The sequence below is a fragment of the Rhincodon typus genome, chromosome 24 (assembly GCF_021869965.1).
Source record: "Rhincodon typus isolate 14 chromosome 24, sRhiTyp1.1, whole genome shotgun sequence".
Lineage (NCBI taxonomy): Eukaryota > Metazoa > Chordata > Chondrichthyes > Orectolobiformes > Rhincodontidae > Rhincodon > Rhincodon typus.
The window spans coordinates 26,237,074-26,256,221 of NC_063355.1; the positions used below are offsets into that span (position 1 = coordinate 26,237,074).

Sequence of the window (19,148 nt, forward strand, 5' to 3'; positions counted from 1 at the left end):
AATGACAAAAGAATAATGTATATAGAAAAGCTATGGATTCTAGAGACCTGGAGCAGTTATAAAACTGCTTTAATAAATTGACTGCTGGCCAGTCAGAATAGAAAAGATCTGTTAACCCTTCAGCAGAGGCTGGACATCAAACATCAGTCCTGGTGAGGGATTCTACTGCATTTTCTTTCAAATACTGGCTGACCTGAAGTGTATTTTCCATTCTAATTTCAGTTTATTGACCTTGGACATTTTAACAGGACACCATATACACAGTGGATTGAGTAACAAGCCTAAGTATGCTGGGGATTATTGACACTTTCTGGATATTGGTAACTGCATTGAAAATTCATCAGTTGATTGCATTTGTGGATTAGTTTCTTTATATCTTGTGATATCTGGTGATATACACTGAGACAGAACTTATTGCTGGATTGCAGGTTGCCAAGGAGATTTGGTATTCCAAATACAGATACTTGATTTCCTGGTGTCTCACAATAATTGCTGCTATGCCTTTAGTTCATTACAGTATTATCAGGACAGAGAGTTAAAAGGGGGAAAATGGCATGAGGCTTTTCTCCAGAGCTGTGGCTAATGTTGACTCACTACTATCCTAACATTTGAGCTGTTGTCTTGGTTACAGGAGAATAGTTTCAGTGCACCATGAGTGCCCTGGGTTACATTACACATAACACATGGAGATAGCTTCCATGTAGACAACTATCAATTGCAACCACATTGATCTGCTTGTTCAGCACTAACAGAGTAACTCCGTGAAGACTGGAAATGCATGAACTGTGGGGTTTTTTTTGCTTTTGGTCTCTCTGACAGTTTTGCAATGAAGTTTTCCATGTGCACTTGTGTGGCAAATGGCCAATCCTCAGGATTCAGATAGAATAAATCTGACATGATGTGATGTGATTGAATGGAAACGTAGATGATATAATTAGTAAGTTTGCAGATGACATGAAAATTGGTGGTGCTATTGATAGTGAGGAGGATGGTCTCAGGCTGTACTCTGATATTGATCAGCTGGTAAATTGGGCAGAACAAATGCTGTTGGAACTTAATCCTGATAAGTGTGAGGTGGTGCATTTTGGGAGATCTAATAAGGGAAGGATATACACAATGAATGGTAGGTCCCTAGGAAGTGCTGAGGAACAATGGGACTTTGGTATACAAGTCCACAGATCCCTGAAGGTGTCAGCATAAGTAGACAGGGTGGTGAAGAAGGTGTAAGAGATGCTTCCCTTCGTTAGCCAGGGCATAGAATAGAGAAGCAAGGAAGTCTCGTTACAACTTTATAAAACATTGTTAGGCCACAGATGGAATACTGATGCACTTCTGGTCACCCTATTATCAGAAAGATGTGATTGTACTGGAAAGGGTGCAGAGAAGATTCACCGCGATGTGTTCCTGTGGTGAAAAATCTCAATTAAATTGAACATGCTGCCTGACAGGGTGATGGAAGCAGGTACTCTCGCAACATTTAAGAAGCATCTGGACAAGCACTTAAAATGTCAGGTCAGGATGGGCTATGGACCAAGCACAGATAAATAGGATTAGTGTAGTTTGGTGTTTGTTGGTTAGCATAGATATGGTAGACTATACGCCCGTTTCTATGCTGTATGAGTCTATGACTCTATGGCCTGAGAGGAGTTATGAAGCAGCTGGCAAGTTGGTGAGAGAAGCAGTAACCTCACTGGTTGCTGGTTTCCATTAGGTTTAGAACTGGCGACATACAAACTTGGCATGAAAACATCTACAAAGGAACACGTTTTTCTGTGAGGCAGAGCAGAGGTGATTCTGACGTACTTTGGATCAACCATTTTGATGAGGGAAGTCTATGGATGTTGGCAATAATTAGCTCTGTAGGTTTCACATCATGGGATGTAAAGACTTTCAATAAACATAACCACTGAGAATGAAACATCACACCTCAAGCCATAATCTGCATCTGGGAGTGTCTTGAAACGCTAATCAAACAGAGCCTCCAAATAGGAAGCTGAATGATAAACTCCAAGTAGATTGACTGAAATTTGATTACAAGTGCCCATTATCCCTGTTTCAATAAGAGTGCTGACAAAAAAACTTGTTGGCTGTGAGTCACTGTTTCATCGGACTGTCAGAAGAAATGTTGTCCAAAGGCACAAAGGTGAGAAGACAATTTTCATCTTCTGGGTCACTCCCTCCTTTCTGAAAGTTGGGGTGCCCCATTGACACGTAAGGCTAGGCTAATGCAATTTTCAAGCAGGGTTATAAATGGCTGAGCAGTTTACCCACCTGAAATAGATAGGTACCTGCTTAAAAATGCAATTCTGGTTTTTACTCTGGCTGTTGGACTTTTTATAAGTACATTTTTATAAGTACATTGGCAGTTTGTCCAAGTTGTGGCAAATATTGAATCACTTAACCCGAAATTCTTAAAAGAACCTTACAAGGTTGCTCAAAAACAGGCTCAAAACTCTATTATTTTAATTAGTGGGCCTTCAGAGTGGCAGACATTAAAAATTCGCTGGCTTGTTTATGGCTCATTTCACTGCAAAACGGGAACCAGTTGTTTTCTATTGAATGGCATTTGAATAATTAGTCATAATAGCTTCCAACTCTAATCTCATGTCTTCATATTCTATTTGGCATAACATGTCATGTTCATATGTGATTTTGTTATAAAGGCAACTTTTGTATTTGAGGAATTGATTAAACAATTGGTAATTTTTTAATAGAATATTTACATGCTTCAGTTAGCATGCTCAGTGACACAATCCTTGTTTCAGCTCTAGAAAGGTAGTGCTGAGGATGTAACTGAGGAGCTAGACACTGAACACATAACATTTGTCTTTGTGACAGTGTATTACAAATCATTCTGTTTGACTGTGCAGGCTATTCGCTTTGTTGGTAAAGCTCTTGACAGCCCTGCATGCTGCATCAAGCGTAAATATTACTTTTAATTTTTCACTTGCAAAGTCATACACCCTCTGCTGGTAAATGAGCAAATGTTTCCACATCCAGTCAGCATCACTGCTGGTAACAAATGTCAAATTAGAAGTGATTAACTGATCTAAATGGCTTGGCCCAGAAAGTAAAACGTGTAGAGAGGTGTGCGTGTGCATATCCCAGGAGCAATAATTTACCTGCCAAACCATGTTTATAAAATCCCTACTGTGCAGAAGGAGGCCACACAGTCCATTGGGTCTGCACCGAGCTCCAAGAGCATCCCACCATGGCTGACCCACCTAGCCTGCACATCTGGGCAGTACAGCATGACCAATCCACCTAACATTCACAACTTTAGACTGTGGAAGGAAACTGGAGCACCCAGCGGAAACTCATGCTGACACAGGGAGAACGTGCAAACTCCATACAGACAGTTATCAATTCTGGAAATGATCCTGGGTCCCTGGTACTGTGAGACTGCAGTACTAAACATTGAGTCACTGTGCTGTCTGTATTATCCAGCATTGGTCTGCCAATCACTCTAAATCAGGTCCACTGGGTGGATAAGTCATCTGTTGGCCTGACATCAGGATCCCAAAGTCACTGCTTCGCACAGAACCCAGTCTCACAGGAGAGTCCCTAGAGGACTGCAAGCATCCTTGAAGAGGACAAGTATCTGTGCCAACTGATAGGTGACTTTGCTTGTGACTGACCACATTTGAATACTGATTCGAGAAGGTTCCAAATGTATTCAAGGATTTGGCTAGGAAAATGCAGAGGTGAAGTTGTGGCATTGGAAGGAGTGCATAAATCTCCAAACAACCCATCCAACAGAATCTTCAAGCACCACCTTCCCACGTGTGGGAATATTTTTAATTTTCATAGGCCTGTAAACATGCAGGAAACGTTAGCAGTGACATTTGAAATGACAAACAAATCTTATTTAGATGAAGTGCTTATTTTCCCAGTGAAATACATTTATATTTGTATTTTAAGTTCATATTTTAACCGAAATGATCAAATTTGGTTCTAGCTGAGTGAGACACGACAAGTATAAATTTTACTTGCTCATAAACCATTAATATTTAATTTATATCAGGACTGATTAAAAATTGTTATCATGAAATATTCACTGCTTCTCTATCCACCTAAGCTACCTGATAAAAAGCAAAAGAATTGTGGATGCTGTAAATCAGGACCAAAAGCAGAAGTTGCTGGAAAAGCTCAGCAGGTGGCAAATGGTAGAATTTGAATTCAGTAAATGTCTGGAATCTAATGATGATCATGAAGCCATTGTCTAATGTTAGAGGGAAAATCCCACGTCCTAATGTCATTAATGTCGTTTAGGGAAGGGAATTCTTAACTGGTTTGACCTACGTATGACTCCAGACCCACAGCAATGGTTGGCACTTAACTGCCCTCTGGGCAATTAGGGATGGATAATAAATGCTGGCCAAGCCAGTGACATTTGAATAAACAAAATAAACCTGTGAAAAATTGGGGAAATTGAAAGCGATTTAAGTTAGACCATGCTGAATCCCTAAATTAAGGATTAATCTAAATCCCAGTGCCTGGATAATTCCATTAATAGTATTGACAGCATTTAGAAATTTATACTATGTTTTGAACCAGTTTGCAGTTCTTGGAAGCAACGATTCTTGCAGCAGCACTTCCAGTTTTTTGGGTCTTTAGCATTGGCTGGAAATATCCACAATAGATGGAAACTCATGGCTGGGAATGCACTAGATTGCAAGGAATTTCCATTATACCAAGGCATAGCACATTGGAATTATCCATCTTGTTTCTTAAATTAATGGTTCTCTCCAGACTCTGGAGAATTGAAAGCATATATAAGGCACCACAGATCATGTACTGTATCTTTTCTGTTTCAAGTGACTGAACTTCAACAACGAGTAGTGTTCCACCCATCAGTTACCATTAAAGAAGGGTATTTACACAAGCGGAAAGCAGAGGGAGTCAACCTTGTCACTCGTTTCACCTTCAAGAAACGCTATTTCTGGCTAAGCAGTGAAACCCTGTCATATGCCAAGACTCCAGATTGGCAGGTGAGAGCATTATTTTTCCTGGTAATATGGATATCTAATTCATAGGTTTGGACCTTCATATAAAGCAGCTGCTGGCCTCTTTGAAAAGATAAAAGTGGTGTCCAGCCCAAGACATCTGTATAAAATTAGGCTTCTTATGGAATTCTGATTCATGGCTACCATTTCTAGTCTTGAAACATAATAATCTTAATTGGTTTAACTTTCCATATTCCCAAACTGAATTGGCACAATTAAGATGTGCAGCACTTGCATTCTGATCTCAGCCCATAAGCAGTCTGAACACCGTCCCAGAACTAGACTTATCAAAAATCCTTCTTGTCTATCCTAAATCTCCCAGAGGAGATTATATACCAATCCTCTTCATTAATGATATAGTGCTCAAGTCTTAATACATAGGATTGTTAAATTCATTTAAAAGAAACTTATCCTGGGGGGATTGGGGAGAGAACCTGTTTCTGGTTTATAGTCATGCTCAACATTGAAAGAATGATTCAAGACCCAAGTAATAAGTAACTCCTTGTGTTATTTTCATGAAGAGTGCCAGAAATAATTCAAAGAATAATCATGTTCCAACACTGATATCTGACATATAAAGCGAAACCGTTCATTCCTTCACAGATTTGACAATCTAATTCATATTTCTGGTACAAAGGAGGCAGCAGAGCAGTGCAGCGTTGACACATTAATGTGGGGCCCCATGGAATGTTGGTCAATAGCTCTCATGTGCAGAGAGTTCCAATCTGAACTGTGTGATTCATGTTGAGTAAATGTATCACACCTCATTGCTATTTAATTCCGGGAAAAGATTGCAGTGGAAGTGTACATATTCAGTTTTTGTAAACTATACTTCCATTGAAGACGATGAAAGGTAGAAACAAGAAACAAAATAAGATTTTATTGACAAAATAAAGGCTTGAACATAATTCTTAAAACAGTTAATAATTTAAGGTTGTTTTGTAGAAAGATATTTCCTGCAATTCATAATGGCAGGGAAATTGAATTTTTACCAATTTTGCAGTCACAACAATCTTAAGAGATATTGTTGTTGATTAGGCTGGAAACTACTTTTCAAAGAGGACAACAGCAGTTTTATATTGAGTTCAAAGGAATGAATGAGATTTGCTTCATCCAAAGTACAATGGTTCTAATATTGGTGAGAACAAAGCAACATAGCTTTGTGATTTTGTGTTCACTAACTGTCCGCCCAGGTTTTCTGCAAATTAATAAGAGCCATTCATTTCATTTCAAAGGATTGTTCCATTCAATCCTGAGTCTGCAGGTTATAGTACAATACATGAAACAATTGAACTAAGCAATTAATGAATTATTATTACAGACTTGTTTGGATTATTTTTGTTTTGCACATTTCCGCGTTGATTTAATCATGCTGTTAATCCACTTACAATACATGGGCTAGTTCATCCATTGACATACCAGGTGGTATTCAGATACTTGAATAATTTCTTCACAGTAATTTCTAAAGTATGCAAGATCTTCAGTACGAATAAAGAAAAGTCCTGACATAGAGAGACAGCAGCATGATCAAGTATTGCCATAAACATAAATAATGAATTATTTTTTAAGGTAAAATCATGAAGCTAATAATTCACTTTTCACTTACGGATATAACTGTTACTCATTGAAGGATGTTGAAAGCAATTTATTTAAAAGGGGGAAGAGATTAACGTTCTTGCATATATTGTGCTCATAAATGCACACACAGCAATCCCAGGTGTTATGCAAGAACGCTTCTTACCAGATCCTGCCTGAGTTATTGGAGTTTGTGCATTTGACCAAGGGTAGCCTGTCAAGCAAAGCAATTCCATCAGTACTGATGCTTCTTCAGCACCTACACCTTAAAGGTGAGAAAATCCTGATCACTAGGAGAAAGGTTTATCAGGTCCCTAAAGAAGAGACCTCCTATAAATGGCTCCAGGTGACTTCCCTTACCCCTTTCACCAGTCACTGAGGGTAGACAGCAATCCCTCTGGAGATTAATATGTATCTTCTGTTTTAGTGTACTGTGGTGAACCAGGAAACTCTTGTTTTAGGAAATCCTTGTATTTGGCCATTAGCCGTCTTCATTTCAGGGCAGTGCGAGAAGTCCCGAATGAAACTGGATCCCTGTCATGGTTCAGTAAGTTTAAGCAAACTCCAGAACAAAAACAAAGTTGCTGGAAAAGCTCAGCAGGTCTGGCAGCATCTGTGGAGGAGAAAACAGAGTTAACGTTTCGGGTCCAGTGACCCTTCCTCAGAACTGATGGTGGCTGGGAAAACATCAGTTTATATGCAGAAAATAGGGAGGTGGGTGGCATAGGGAGTAAACGATAGGATAGAGCCCAAAGAGAGAGAAAGACAATTGGACAGACAGAGGAGTTGCTAGTGCCACTAATATCCATTACAAACCCACCGACTCCCACAGCTACCTGGACTATACATCCTCACACCCCACTTCCTGTAAAGACTCCATCCCATTCTCTCAGTTCCTCCGTCTCTGTCGCATATGTTCAGATGAGGCCAACTTTGACAAGGGACCCTTCAAAATGTCCACATTCTTCCTCAACCGAGGATTCCCCAGCTCCGTTGTCGACAGGGCCCTCAATCGGGTCCGACCCATCTCCCACACTTCTGCCCTCACCCCTTCTCTTCCCTCATGCAACAGCGATAGGGTTCCCCTTATCCTCACCTACCATCCCACCAGCATCCACATCCAGAAGATCATCAGACGCCATTTCCGCCACCTCCAGCAAGATGCCACCACCAGACACATATTCCCCTCCCCTCCCTTGTCCGCCTTCCGCAGGGACCGTTCCTTCCAGGACACCCTGGTCCATACTTCCTTCACCACCAACACCTCCCCACAGCCCTACGGCACCTTCCCCTGTAACCGGCGAAGGTGCAACACCTGCGCATTTACCTCCTCCCTACCCAGAATCCAAGGGCCCAAACATACCTTCCAGGTGAAGCAACACTTCACCTGCACTTCCAAGAATCTAGTCTACTGCATTTGCTGCTCACAATGTGGTCTCCTCTACACTGGGGAAACGAAGCGTAGACTTGGCGACCGCTTCGCAGAACATCTACGTTCTGCTCGCAAAAAAAACCCTGAACTACCTGTTGCCTGCCACTTCAATGCACCACCCTGCTCCCTGGCCAACATCTCTGACTCCGGCTTGCTACAGTGTTCCAGTGAAGCCCAATGCAAGCTGGAGGAACAATACCTCATTTTCCGCTTGGGGACCCTACAGCTCTCCGGACTCAATATTGAGTTCAATAATTTTAGGGCCTAAACTCTCCCATGTCCCAGCCCCCCACTCCACACACCAGGCCTTGTTACCACATAGCCTGCCATTACACACCCCCTGTTGTTAGTCACTAACAGTCCCCATTAACAACTATTCACCCTCCCAACCTGATCGTTAGCAACTCCTTTGTCCAACTGTCTTTCTCTCTCTTTAGGCTCTATCCTATCGTTTACTCCCTACCCCACCCACCTCCCTATTTTCTGCATATAAACTGACGTTTTCCCAGCCACCATCAGTTTTGAGGAAGGGTCACCGGACCCAAAACGTTAACTCTGTTTTCTCCTCCACTGATGATGCCAGACCTGCTGAGCTTTTCCAGCAACTTTGTTTTTGTTCCTGATTTACAGCATCCGCAGTTCTTTTGGTTTTTATTAAGCAAACTCTAGCTGGGATTATGACCTGTCAAAATTCTCAAGGGAATTTGGAGCTATTATGTAGAATAAATATTACAAAATGAAATTAGAATCAGTGTCAGTTCTTGTCATTTAGCTTCCCATAATCATGGGTTAAGGTTTGTATCAACAACTCCACAGATGAAGAGTAATGCAACTGTCTGTTTATGAATACATCAGAATATGAGTATCAGAACATCAGAATGAACATGGAACAATGTGAGGTAATGTACTTCGGGAGGCCTGACAACGTCTCAATGACACTATGAATGGTAGGACCCTGGAAAGTACTGAAGATCAGAAGAACCTTGGTGTGCATTTCCACAAATCCCTGAAGGTAGCACAGCAAGTAGATAAGGTGTTCATAATGCATGTGGCACACTTTGGGTTTGACAGGGAGGATTTGGAGCCTTGTGGGCTCTGGAGAGGGGAAGACTTTGGAGTGGGGAGGGCTCCAAAGCAGGCTGGAAGGCAGCTGTTATGTCTGGGATCCCACACAGAGGTCCAACTGGTGCTGTCAGGGATGAAAGTCTGTTCCCACGAGGTTCAGCTGCTGGATTTTCTGAGACCTTATGGCCATTCTTAATCCTGCAAAGCAGGTGAAATCTTAGACTGCCAGCCTCATTCAAACAAATAAATTGGCAACCCAGTTCCTGAGAGTAAATTGGCTGCCCATTCCTTGCTGCTTCGGTGAACCCAGGAAGTGGCAGATTTGAGGTTGGGTCTGAGATTCATTAACGTTTGAACATTTGACCCAACTATAACCCAATCATTTTGGGGATTGAATGTCATTCCAGTGACTCTGTCAAATATCAGTGTTTTGGGCACTTTTAGAGGGAAGTTCCAAATTCAACCTGTCTCAAAACAAAAGTTGTGAGGATATTGTTGCTGAAATGGAGATGAGGAATTGGTGGTTCTTGATCCTACATCAGGAACTGTCCATCATCTAGTCCAGCTCCAATTAACTTTACATTGCATTTGTTTAGAATAATTTTTTGAGGCTTTGCTGATGTGATCATTTTCTTTCAGACAAATATTGTTTTGATGTTAAGTCTTCTCACTATATTGAATTATATTGCATATCCCCCAGTAACTGATAGTTATGGCTGCTCATTATGAGCTATCAGTGGTCTACTTTCAACTTGTACCATTGCTTTGTGTAAGATTCATCAGTGCAACTTTGCTGTTTGTCATCAGCTAGATTGATTGTTTAAAGTGTCGAGTGTTGAGCTACAAAATTAATGAGTTCCTTGGTTTTCTCCAAGGAATAACGTGTCTGCATCTGGTTCATTTGACACGTAGTCAGCAGGATTATCTGATCTAGGACAATAACTAATGATCATGTTATAGCAACAAACACTAGAACTAACTGAGATAACAAGGTGTAAAGCTGGATGAACACAGCAGGCCGAGCAGCATCAGAGGAGCAGGAAGGCTTGGCTTGCTGTGTTCATCCAGCTCTACACCTTGTTATCTCAGATTCTCCAGCATCTGCAGTTCCTACTATCACTAGAACTAACTGGACAGCTTTGACAGAATGTATGAAACAAGGTCTGAACTCTGGCTGCCTGTCCTGGTCCAATTATTCCACCTTTTTCACTTCATTCAATCTGCCAACCAGATTCGCTCTTGACGTGCATGTACAATACTGCAGGAGATCAACAAGCAATGCACAAAACATTTTACAAATGCCCCTCTATGGATGCTATGTCACATTTTATTATCTATGTTTTATGATCGTAAAGCAATGTCTTAAAACTAGCAGAACTTTTTTTTTATTCATTCACAAGATGTGGATATTGCTGGCCGTGCCAGATTTATTGCCCATCCCTAATTGCCCAGAGGGCAGTTAAGAGTCAACCACATTGCTACGGGTCTGGAGTCACATATGGGCCAGACCAGGTAAGGACAGCAGCTTCCCTCCCTAAAGGACATTAATGAATCATATGGGTTCTTCCCAACAATTGGCATCGGTTTCTCAGTCATCCCTGGACTCTCAATTTAAGGTTTTCACTGAATTCAAATTCCATTGTCTATCATGGTAGGATTGGAGCCCAGGTTCCCTGGGTCTTGATTAATAGTATAGTGATAATACCACTAGGCCATCACCTCCCCAGTTTCAGCATAGATGAGCTGGCAGAGGACAGATTAGGAGGGCATATAGCATTAAAAATGGATCCTGGGGCACCGAATCTCTAATCTGAAGTCTTCCAGCTGGAAACAGGCTGAAGGTCTGAAAATGGCAGCACGTTGTGATAGAACTAGCAGGTGCATTTCCTAAGCCCTTAACCCTATGGAACCTTGATATGAATGAAATGCTTGTGGTCAAAGATTATTCCATGACACTGGCCTGCTGCAAATAAATCCCCTTCAAGGCAGGCAATGGCCCAGTGGTATTATTGCTCGGCTATTAATACTGGAACTCAGCTCGTCTTCTGAGGACCTGGGTTCAAATCCTGCCAAAGCAGATGGTGCAATTTGAATTCTATGCATATATCTAAAAAAAAATCTGCAATTAAGAGTCTAATGGTGATCATGAAACCATTGAAATAGCCCATCTGGTTCACTAATGTCCATTAGGGAAGGAAATTTGCCATGCTTACCTGGCCTGGCCTACATATGATTCCTGACCCACAGCAACGTGGTTGACCCAGGATGGTTAGGGCCTTCGCCAGTGACGCCCACATCCTGTGAAATGAACATAAAAATAGCCAGCCCCTTTCCATTAATGCACTGCTGTCTACTGCCTTCATTTTTTAATTTGCTGGTTGATTGATTGTTTAATTTACTAATTCCCTATTTTGCCTTGTTAATCAGTGATCTATTATTGTGAGTGATCACGCATGTTGTTCGTGTTGGTTTCTGTCAATTCAGTATTCATTGGACGTTGATTAAAAAAAAATCATAAATTACATTTTTCTGTTTTTCCCTCTTTTTTAAATCCCAACTATTATCAGATATAAGGTGATTTTACCAATCCAGGTTCCCAAATTTAGTTCAAAAAATTCTTTTTTTCTCTTTGCATTGACAAATTCTTTTTCTGTATTTATTTTTTTTAAAAATCTTATCATTTTCCAGCTGGAATTTGAAACTATTTTGAGAATATGTCACCCCCACACTGAAGTGGGAGCTGTGAGGTGATGAATCAGAATCTTTTGAGTTCACTCAAGAATCTGCTTATGTTTTATGTACTGTGTAACATGTGTCAGGTACGGTCATCTATTCCAGTCCAGCGTATCTGCGCGGTTGAGCGAGTGGATGAAAATGCCTTCCAGCAGCTCCATGTGATGCAGATCATCACCCAAGACAACGAGGCCCAGCTACACATTATGTACATCCAGTGCAAGGTACGTTATTTTTCAATTCCTTCCATCTTCGAAAGAAATACATTATATTCAACATTGCTCCCCCCTGCAGATGCTTAGAAATAAGACTGACTCCTGCTTCCCACAAACCACCACCACCACACCCCCCATACCAAGTGAACATTTAGTCCTTGATGTAAGGCAGAATGCAGAGAGTATAGCAACAGTCTTACTTGGGCCAACAGAGCGAGAGTTTTCCTTTATTTTTCTCATGGGATGTAGGTGTCTCTGTTATGGCCAGTATTTGTTGCTTGTTCCTAATTGCCCTTGAACTCGGAAAGTTGCTGGTCCATTTCAGAAGGCAGTTAAAGGTCAACCACATTGCTGTGGACCTGGAGTCACACGTAGGCCAGACCAGGTGAGGAGAACAGATTTCCTTCTCTAAATGACTTTAGTGATCTAGATGGATATTATGTCAATTGATGGCAGTTGTCAAGTCATTACTAAAACTAGCTTCTGGATATATTCATGGAGTTTAAATTTCACTAGCTGCTGTGATGGCATTTGAATCTCTGTCCCCAAAAGCATTAATGTGGAGCATCTAGATTAATAATCCAGTGATATTATCACTAGGCCACCATTGCCCATCTCTGCCTGAAATGTGACCCCATGCTTGAGAATGAGAAGAATATGAAGGGATTGTGAGTAATGGTCAGAGTCATGCAAGTTATCATATTAATGTTAATGTAATCTTAATGTACTTTTAATGTAATGTTAATAAAGGCAAACCTTCACTCATTAACACCACGCCTAATTGCTGGGCTTTTAGTGCTGACCTCTTTGATCTTTTCTGTCTATCTGCTTTCAGTTATGAATATGTAAAGATGTAGTTATTTGGGGAGGAGGGTGACGAGTCACCTTAGGGCTTTTTTTTCCTCCCACAGCCTCTGATTTGTTTCCAGATTCCTGGCTGTGAACAGTAATGCAGCTCTGAGCAGCTGCCAGAGACTGACAGCTTGTATGAGCGATGGAAACCTCCTGGGAGTAGCTCAGTGGGAAACAGTCAGATCTGGTTATTGTTCTTATGTGTACACTTGGCCGTCGGGAACCACGAGTAATCTGTCAAACTGATAGCAACCACATCGCTGTGATCCCCCACTCCCTGCCCCCAGCTGAGGACTGAAATGTTTACAGGGAGCCACTCATCACCTGACTGATTCATGGATCAATGCAAATCTGTTCTGTACTGTGTACTTAAAACATTTAAAACAAGATGACTTGTGGCGGAATCTGTCTTGTGGCATATTTGGACGTACAGAGAGCACTTACTCAAGCAGGAGGGTGGCAAAGGAGCAAGCTGTCATGTTCCCACCCATGGTCTGACTTCCCACTTGCATGGCGATTAAAGACCACTTAAGGTCATCCCATCATAATAAACATTAACACAGTGATGGCTGGGTCTGTCGCCCCAAGGGGTAAACCTGAGACAGCTGCCCCAAGCTTTAGTGCATTCCTCAGCACGTAGTCCAGGATCTACATGCCGTTCTGTAACACTCTGTCAGGGTTAACTCTTAAGTTAAAACCAACAAGTTTCAGATGGACCAAAGAGCATATTTCACCAAGCTGATGGTCTTCCAGGTGCATTTGATGTTTGGCTCAGTGTGTGTCACCCAGGGAACAGACTGTAGAGCACAGAGTAAAGCTTGGGGCAGCTGTCACCAAGGCACACTGGGGAAAGACCATTGCCCGAGGTCTTCCTGCTGAAGGTAAATGGAGGTCTGTTCAGTTGTTGGATTCTCCCAGGATCTCTCATATATATAAACATCAGTATTGTATGTATAATAGAGATCTTTGGTTTTTTTGGATAGAGTCAAAGTCTAATGTTTTGTTTGTTTACTTGATATGCAGCTGTACAAAATTGAACTGCATTTGTGACAATGTACACATGCAAAGATTTTTTTATAAATAAAGTATATTTTTGAAATTTAAAAAAATGTAAACCTGAGAGCCAACCTGTGTGGGCTGCTCATGGTCTGCCCTGGGGGAGGCCCTTGTTCAAAAATGCAGTGCCTGATGGAGGAACCTGGCATTGGGAAGTAGGCATGGAGCTGCCAAAAGCAACTTGCTGCCGACATCAATCCCTCAACAGTCCCGAAAGCCTGTGACCCCCACCTACAAAAGCAATTCCGCCATCACTTACCTCTGGCCTGGATCACTCAGGATCCTGGGCCTCCAGTTACTGTCACCCCAGTTGCGGCCATCGGCTCTCCAATGGCCAATGATGTGGTCAAGGGTGAAGCCAATGCTAGGTTCCCATTGTTGCCCCATCTTCAGCACAATGGACAGTTCAAACAAATCTCGAGCTAGATCTGAATTCATGGTGTGTTTATTCACAGAACCAGGGCAGGTGCCAGGGATTGGGCTCTAAATGTTCTGGGTGAGCCCCAATGACTAATAAATGGCAAATGAGGGGGCCTTTTGTGGCACAGTAATAGTGTCCCTGCCTCTGAACTCGAAGGCCCAGGTTCAAGTCCCACCTGCTCCAGGAATGTGTAATAACATCTCTGAACAGGTGGATTAGAAAAATAGGTTAATAAAAAAAAGCAGCAATTTACCAAACTATAAAAAGCTGCCCAGCTCTCAGAAATGAATATTTGTTATTATAATTAATTGTGTAATTATTGCTAACTGCTCAGAGTTCATGATGCCTTAAGTGCTCAGTTAAAGAAGGCACAGGGAAAATATTGATTTGAATGGTGAAGGCATTTTTTTAAAAAAAGAGTATAGATCCATTTATTTTACTTGTAATATTGTGCTGCTACGGTTACACAATTGGAAATGACAAAGACTGTGGGCAGAAGCTTTAAATGTAGCTGTTAGAAAAACTACTTGATTACTGATTTTAATACTTGTAATTCAACAAACATATTATAATGTAATACTTGACCCTGACATGAGCTTCCAGCCTCATTTTAGCACTGTCACTAAAACCAGCCATTTCCAGCTCTGTAACAATCATTCAACAACACCTCTGTCTTAGCTCATCTGCTGCTGAAACCCCCTTCTGAGCATCTGTAACCTCTAGAGTTGATAATGCATTGCTGGCTGGTCTCCCACTTTCTACCTTCCATTAACTTGAGGTCAGCCAAAGCTCGGTTCTCCACGGCTCAACTCAAAGTACGTCCTCTATCCCTCTTATGGTATTTAATGTACATTGGCTCCCTGTCAAACAAAGGCTTGACTTTAAAATTCTTCTCCTTGTTTTCAAAACCCTCCTTTTCTCTGTAATCTGCTCCCACTCCACAACTCTCTGATATATATGTCTTCCCCCAGTTTTAGCCATTTGTACATTCTCAACCACAATCGTTCTATCATTGCTGGCCATGCTTTCAGTTGCCTAGGCTCCAAGGTTTGGAATTCCCTCCTTACACCAGCCATCTCTCTACCTCGCTTTCCTTTATGATGATAGTCCTTAAAACCTCCTGTTTGATTAAGCTTTTGGTTATCTAATCTAATACTTGTTTATGTGACTCAGTGTCATATTTTAACTAATAATGCTTCTGTGAAGTGCCTTTTGAATATTTCCTTACGCTGAAGGGGCTACACTCAGTATGATTTTTTGTGGATAGTTGTTCCTTAATTTCAAACATTTTCTGTTCAGATCCAAAATTAAGATTTCTAATTTGAGTTTCTATTAACATAATAGGACGTACATGCAATAAACTTTAAGCAGTTTTCTAAAAAAATGTTGGTCAAATAAATGCATTTAGTCTTGTTGATATTTATAACAAACGTTTCTAAGATATTCACAGGGCTATATTCAGAATGCCAATGCTTGAGCATTGTGTTGAATCAATTAAACATACTAAGTACAGCTGTCACTACAGACTTGAGATGTGCTCCCAATTTCCATCAAAAACACAGAGCTGAAAGGAGATTTAACACAGATTTTGAAATTGAATTGTTTTAATAGGGTGAAGAGGGAAAATTTTTTTCTTCCTGTTTTTTAGAGTCGGTATCAACAAAGGTCTATTGATTTAAAATTATTGCGAAAAAATTGAGGAGAGATGGGCCCTGACAACATATAATAGTATTGAAGACATGCTCCAGAAATTGCTGCTCCCCTAGCCAAGCTGTTCCTGTACAACAACAACACTGGCATCTACCTGACCATAAAATGCACAAGTATGTCCTTGTAAGAAAAACAGGACAATTCCAACTAATTACCATCCAATCAGTCTACTCTTGATCATTAATAAGGTGATAGAAGAGGTCATCAGCGGTGCTATCAAGCAACATTTGCTTAGCATTATCTTGCTCACCGATACGCAGTTTGGGTTCTTCCATGGCAAGTCGACTCTTGACCTCATTATAGCCTTGGCTGTAACATGGACAAAAGATCTAAATTCCAGAGGTGAAGTGAGAGTTACTGTCCTTGACCTCAAGGTTGAAATTAACTGAGCATTGTATCAAGGCATCCTATAAAAAACTAGAGTCAATGGGAATCGGGGGAAAACTCTCAGCTGGTTGGATTCATACCTGGCCCAAATGAAGGTGGTTAGTTGTTTGAGATCAGTCATCTCAGCCTCCAGAACATCTCTGCAGGAGTTCCTCAGGATGAGCTATCTTTCTGAATCAAACTGTTCAGCGATGTTATTACATAACTACAGGAAGAGGTGTGACTTGAACCCAGATCTCCTGGCTCGGAGGTAGGGACATCACTACTGCACCACAGGAGCCATTGAGAATGTATCCTAGGCCTAACTATCTTCAGCTGCTTCAATATCTTCCCTCCATCGTAAGGTCAGAAGTAGTGATGCTTGCACAATGTTCAGCACCATGCATGACTCCTCAGATACTGAAGAGGTCCATGTTCATATGCAGCAAGACCTAGACAATATTCAAATTTGGGCTGATAAGTAGCAAGTGACCTTTGTGTCACATGAGTGCCAAGCAATGATCACCTCCAAGATGAGAGAGTCCAACCATTGTCCCTCAACATTCAATGACATTACCATTACTGAATCCCCACTATCATCATCCTGGTGATAACCATTCTATAGAAACTGAACTGCCATAAAAATAACCACATGAACACAGTGGCTACATGAGCAGGCCAGAGGCTAGGAATACAATGGCAAGTAACACACCCCCTGACTTCCCAAAGCCTGTCCACCATCTACAAGGAACATGTCAGGAGTGTGATGGAATACTTGTCACCATCACCCATGAGTTCCTCTCCAAGCTGCCGACATTCTGGTTTGGAAATATATTACTGTTCCTTCAGTATCGTTGGATCAAATGTTCAGGAAACCCTTCCCTAACAGCATTGTGGGCAAACCTACACCAAATGGACTGTGGCAGTTCAAGAAGGCATTTCTCCATCACTTTCTCCAGGGCAACTAGAGATATGAATAAATGCTCAACCAGCCAGCAATGTCCACATCCCCTGATGAATAATGAAAAAGATACAAGTCTGTGGCAAGTACAGATGTAGCATTGGTTTTCGAGTGTTTTGTGCCAGGAACAATGGACTAAATGGCCTTCATCTGTGTTCTAAACTGCTGTGATGATAGGATATTTTTCTAACGAAGAGAATGACTATAATTGGGAGTTTCATTAGAAATTTAATAGTGTATTTTTATAGCTGTATGGCTGGACAAGTAAGATAATTGTCTTGAAGGAAGAATATTTATGTAGCAGTTTATTTTTAACAACTCAATCAAAATAGCATGGCCTATTTTGTTGGAGAAGGGGAATGTTGCTTCATTTCACACTCCTCCACAGAACATAATTTCTTCCGATCAGTAATCTTTCTGGATTGTTTTGTTCATTTTTCTTTTAACCCAGTTTTATTCATTTGGAATCCGAACTGAAGAATTAGTTACTGCCTCATACAGTGTTTTAATGATCAGGATCACAGCCCCTTTCTCTTTTCTAAAGACTGAAGTTCTGTCTTTTCCATGTTAGAGAAACTGTGAGCCGGGGAATGTTTCCAGGGCCATGGGGGAAGAGCAAGGAAGTGGGAGACTCTCAAGAGTATTCTTTCAAAGAACTGGCCTGGGGGCATTAAACAAATTGGCTTCTTTCTGTACTTACATAATGCCAAGTAGAGTGGTGAAATTCAGTAAAATGAAGGACCTGAATTTCAGGCTTCTGCCTCTTTGGAGGTAATTCAAGTTTACAGTCACTTTGAGACTAACACCCAATTTCAGCAAGGAATAAGGAGCCTAGGGCAGGATTTGCACTGCTGATCATTCCATCTCAGAATGGCCCAGTCTTCACTCTGGGAGGTAAGTGCAGAATGGATTCTATTGACACTTGGGGTAAACCCAGTCGTGGCGAGTGTAGAAGCAGGTTGATTAGAAGCCCACCTCATTTCTCTGGGACCTCATCCCAGTTGTGTTATAAAATTTTAGGCCCTAAAACCGTCACCCCTCGTATCCTGTCAACACTTCCTACCTATCCCCAGTTCCCCTTAAACCTTCAGATGTAAGAAAAATACTGTGGATGCTGGAAAACCTGAAAAGAAAACAGAAAATCCCACAAAAGCTCAGTAGGTCTGGCAACATCTGTAGAGAGCGAAACAGAGTGAATATTTGAAGTCTGAAATGACTCTTCTTCAGAACCAAAAGGAACTGGAAAGTGGTCATTTTCATACTGTAGATAGAGGACGTGGTAGGAACAAGTCGAAAAGATGGTGAAGGTTCCCAGAGCAAAAGGCAAATACAGTTCTTATGGTGGTAAAGGAGAGGGAAAGATGAAATAGTTGTAAATTATAGGTGTGAAAATGAGCAAATGTGTCTGTTGTGTTGAGAGCCAAGCCAAAAAGGCACAGTGGGGAGGGGGTGATTGTAATTAAAATGGAGGACAAAGGTCAGGCTCTGAAATTGTTGAACACAATATTGAGTCCTTGAAGATGTAAAGTGCCAAAGCAGAAATCTTTCTGTAGCTTGCATTGAGCTTTGAACACTGTAGCAGGTCCAGAACAGAACGTGGAAGCAAGGTGGTTTATTGAAATGGCAAGCAACTAAAAGGTTGATAGTAGCTTGCCCCCATGCTAACAATTCCATCTGGGCCTGTTAGTGTTCCAAGAAAGATCAATATAAACCGGAGGAACACATAATATCCCACTTAGACACTTTACAGCCTCTT

The 19,148-nt window shown here is 41.3% G+C and overlaps 1 protein-coding gene across 1 annotated transcript in view; it reads left to right on the forward strand.

Moving 5' to 3' along the window:
• Nucleotides 1–19,148, forward strand: part of LOC109934367 (rasGAP-activating-like protein 1) — a 259,927-nt gene that overhangs the window by 227,303 nt on the left and 13,476 nt on the right. Inside the window, exons 16-17 of the mRNA XM_048611726.1 lie at nucleotides 4,819–4,991; nucleotides 11,898–12,035. Of these exons, the coding sequence (XP_048467683.1) occupies nucleotides 4,819–4,991; nucleotides 11,898–12,035 (311 nt within the window). The remainder of the gene's footprint in view (nucleotides 1–4,818; nucleotides 4,992–11,897; nucleotides 12,036–19,148) is intronic.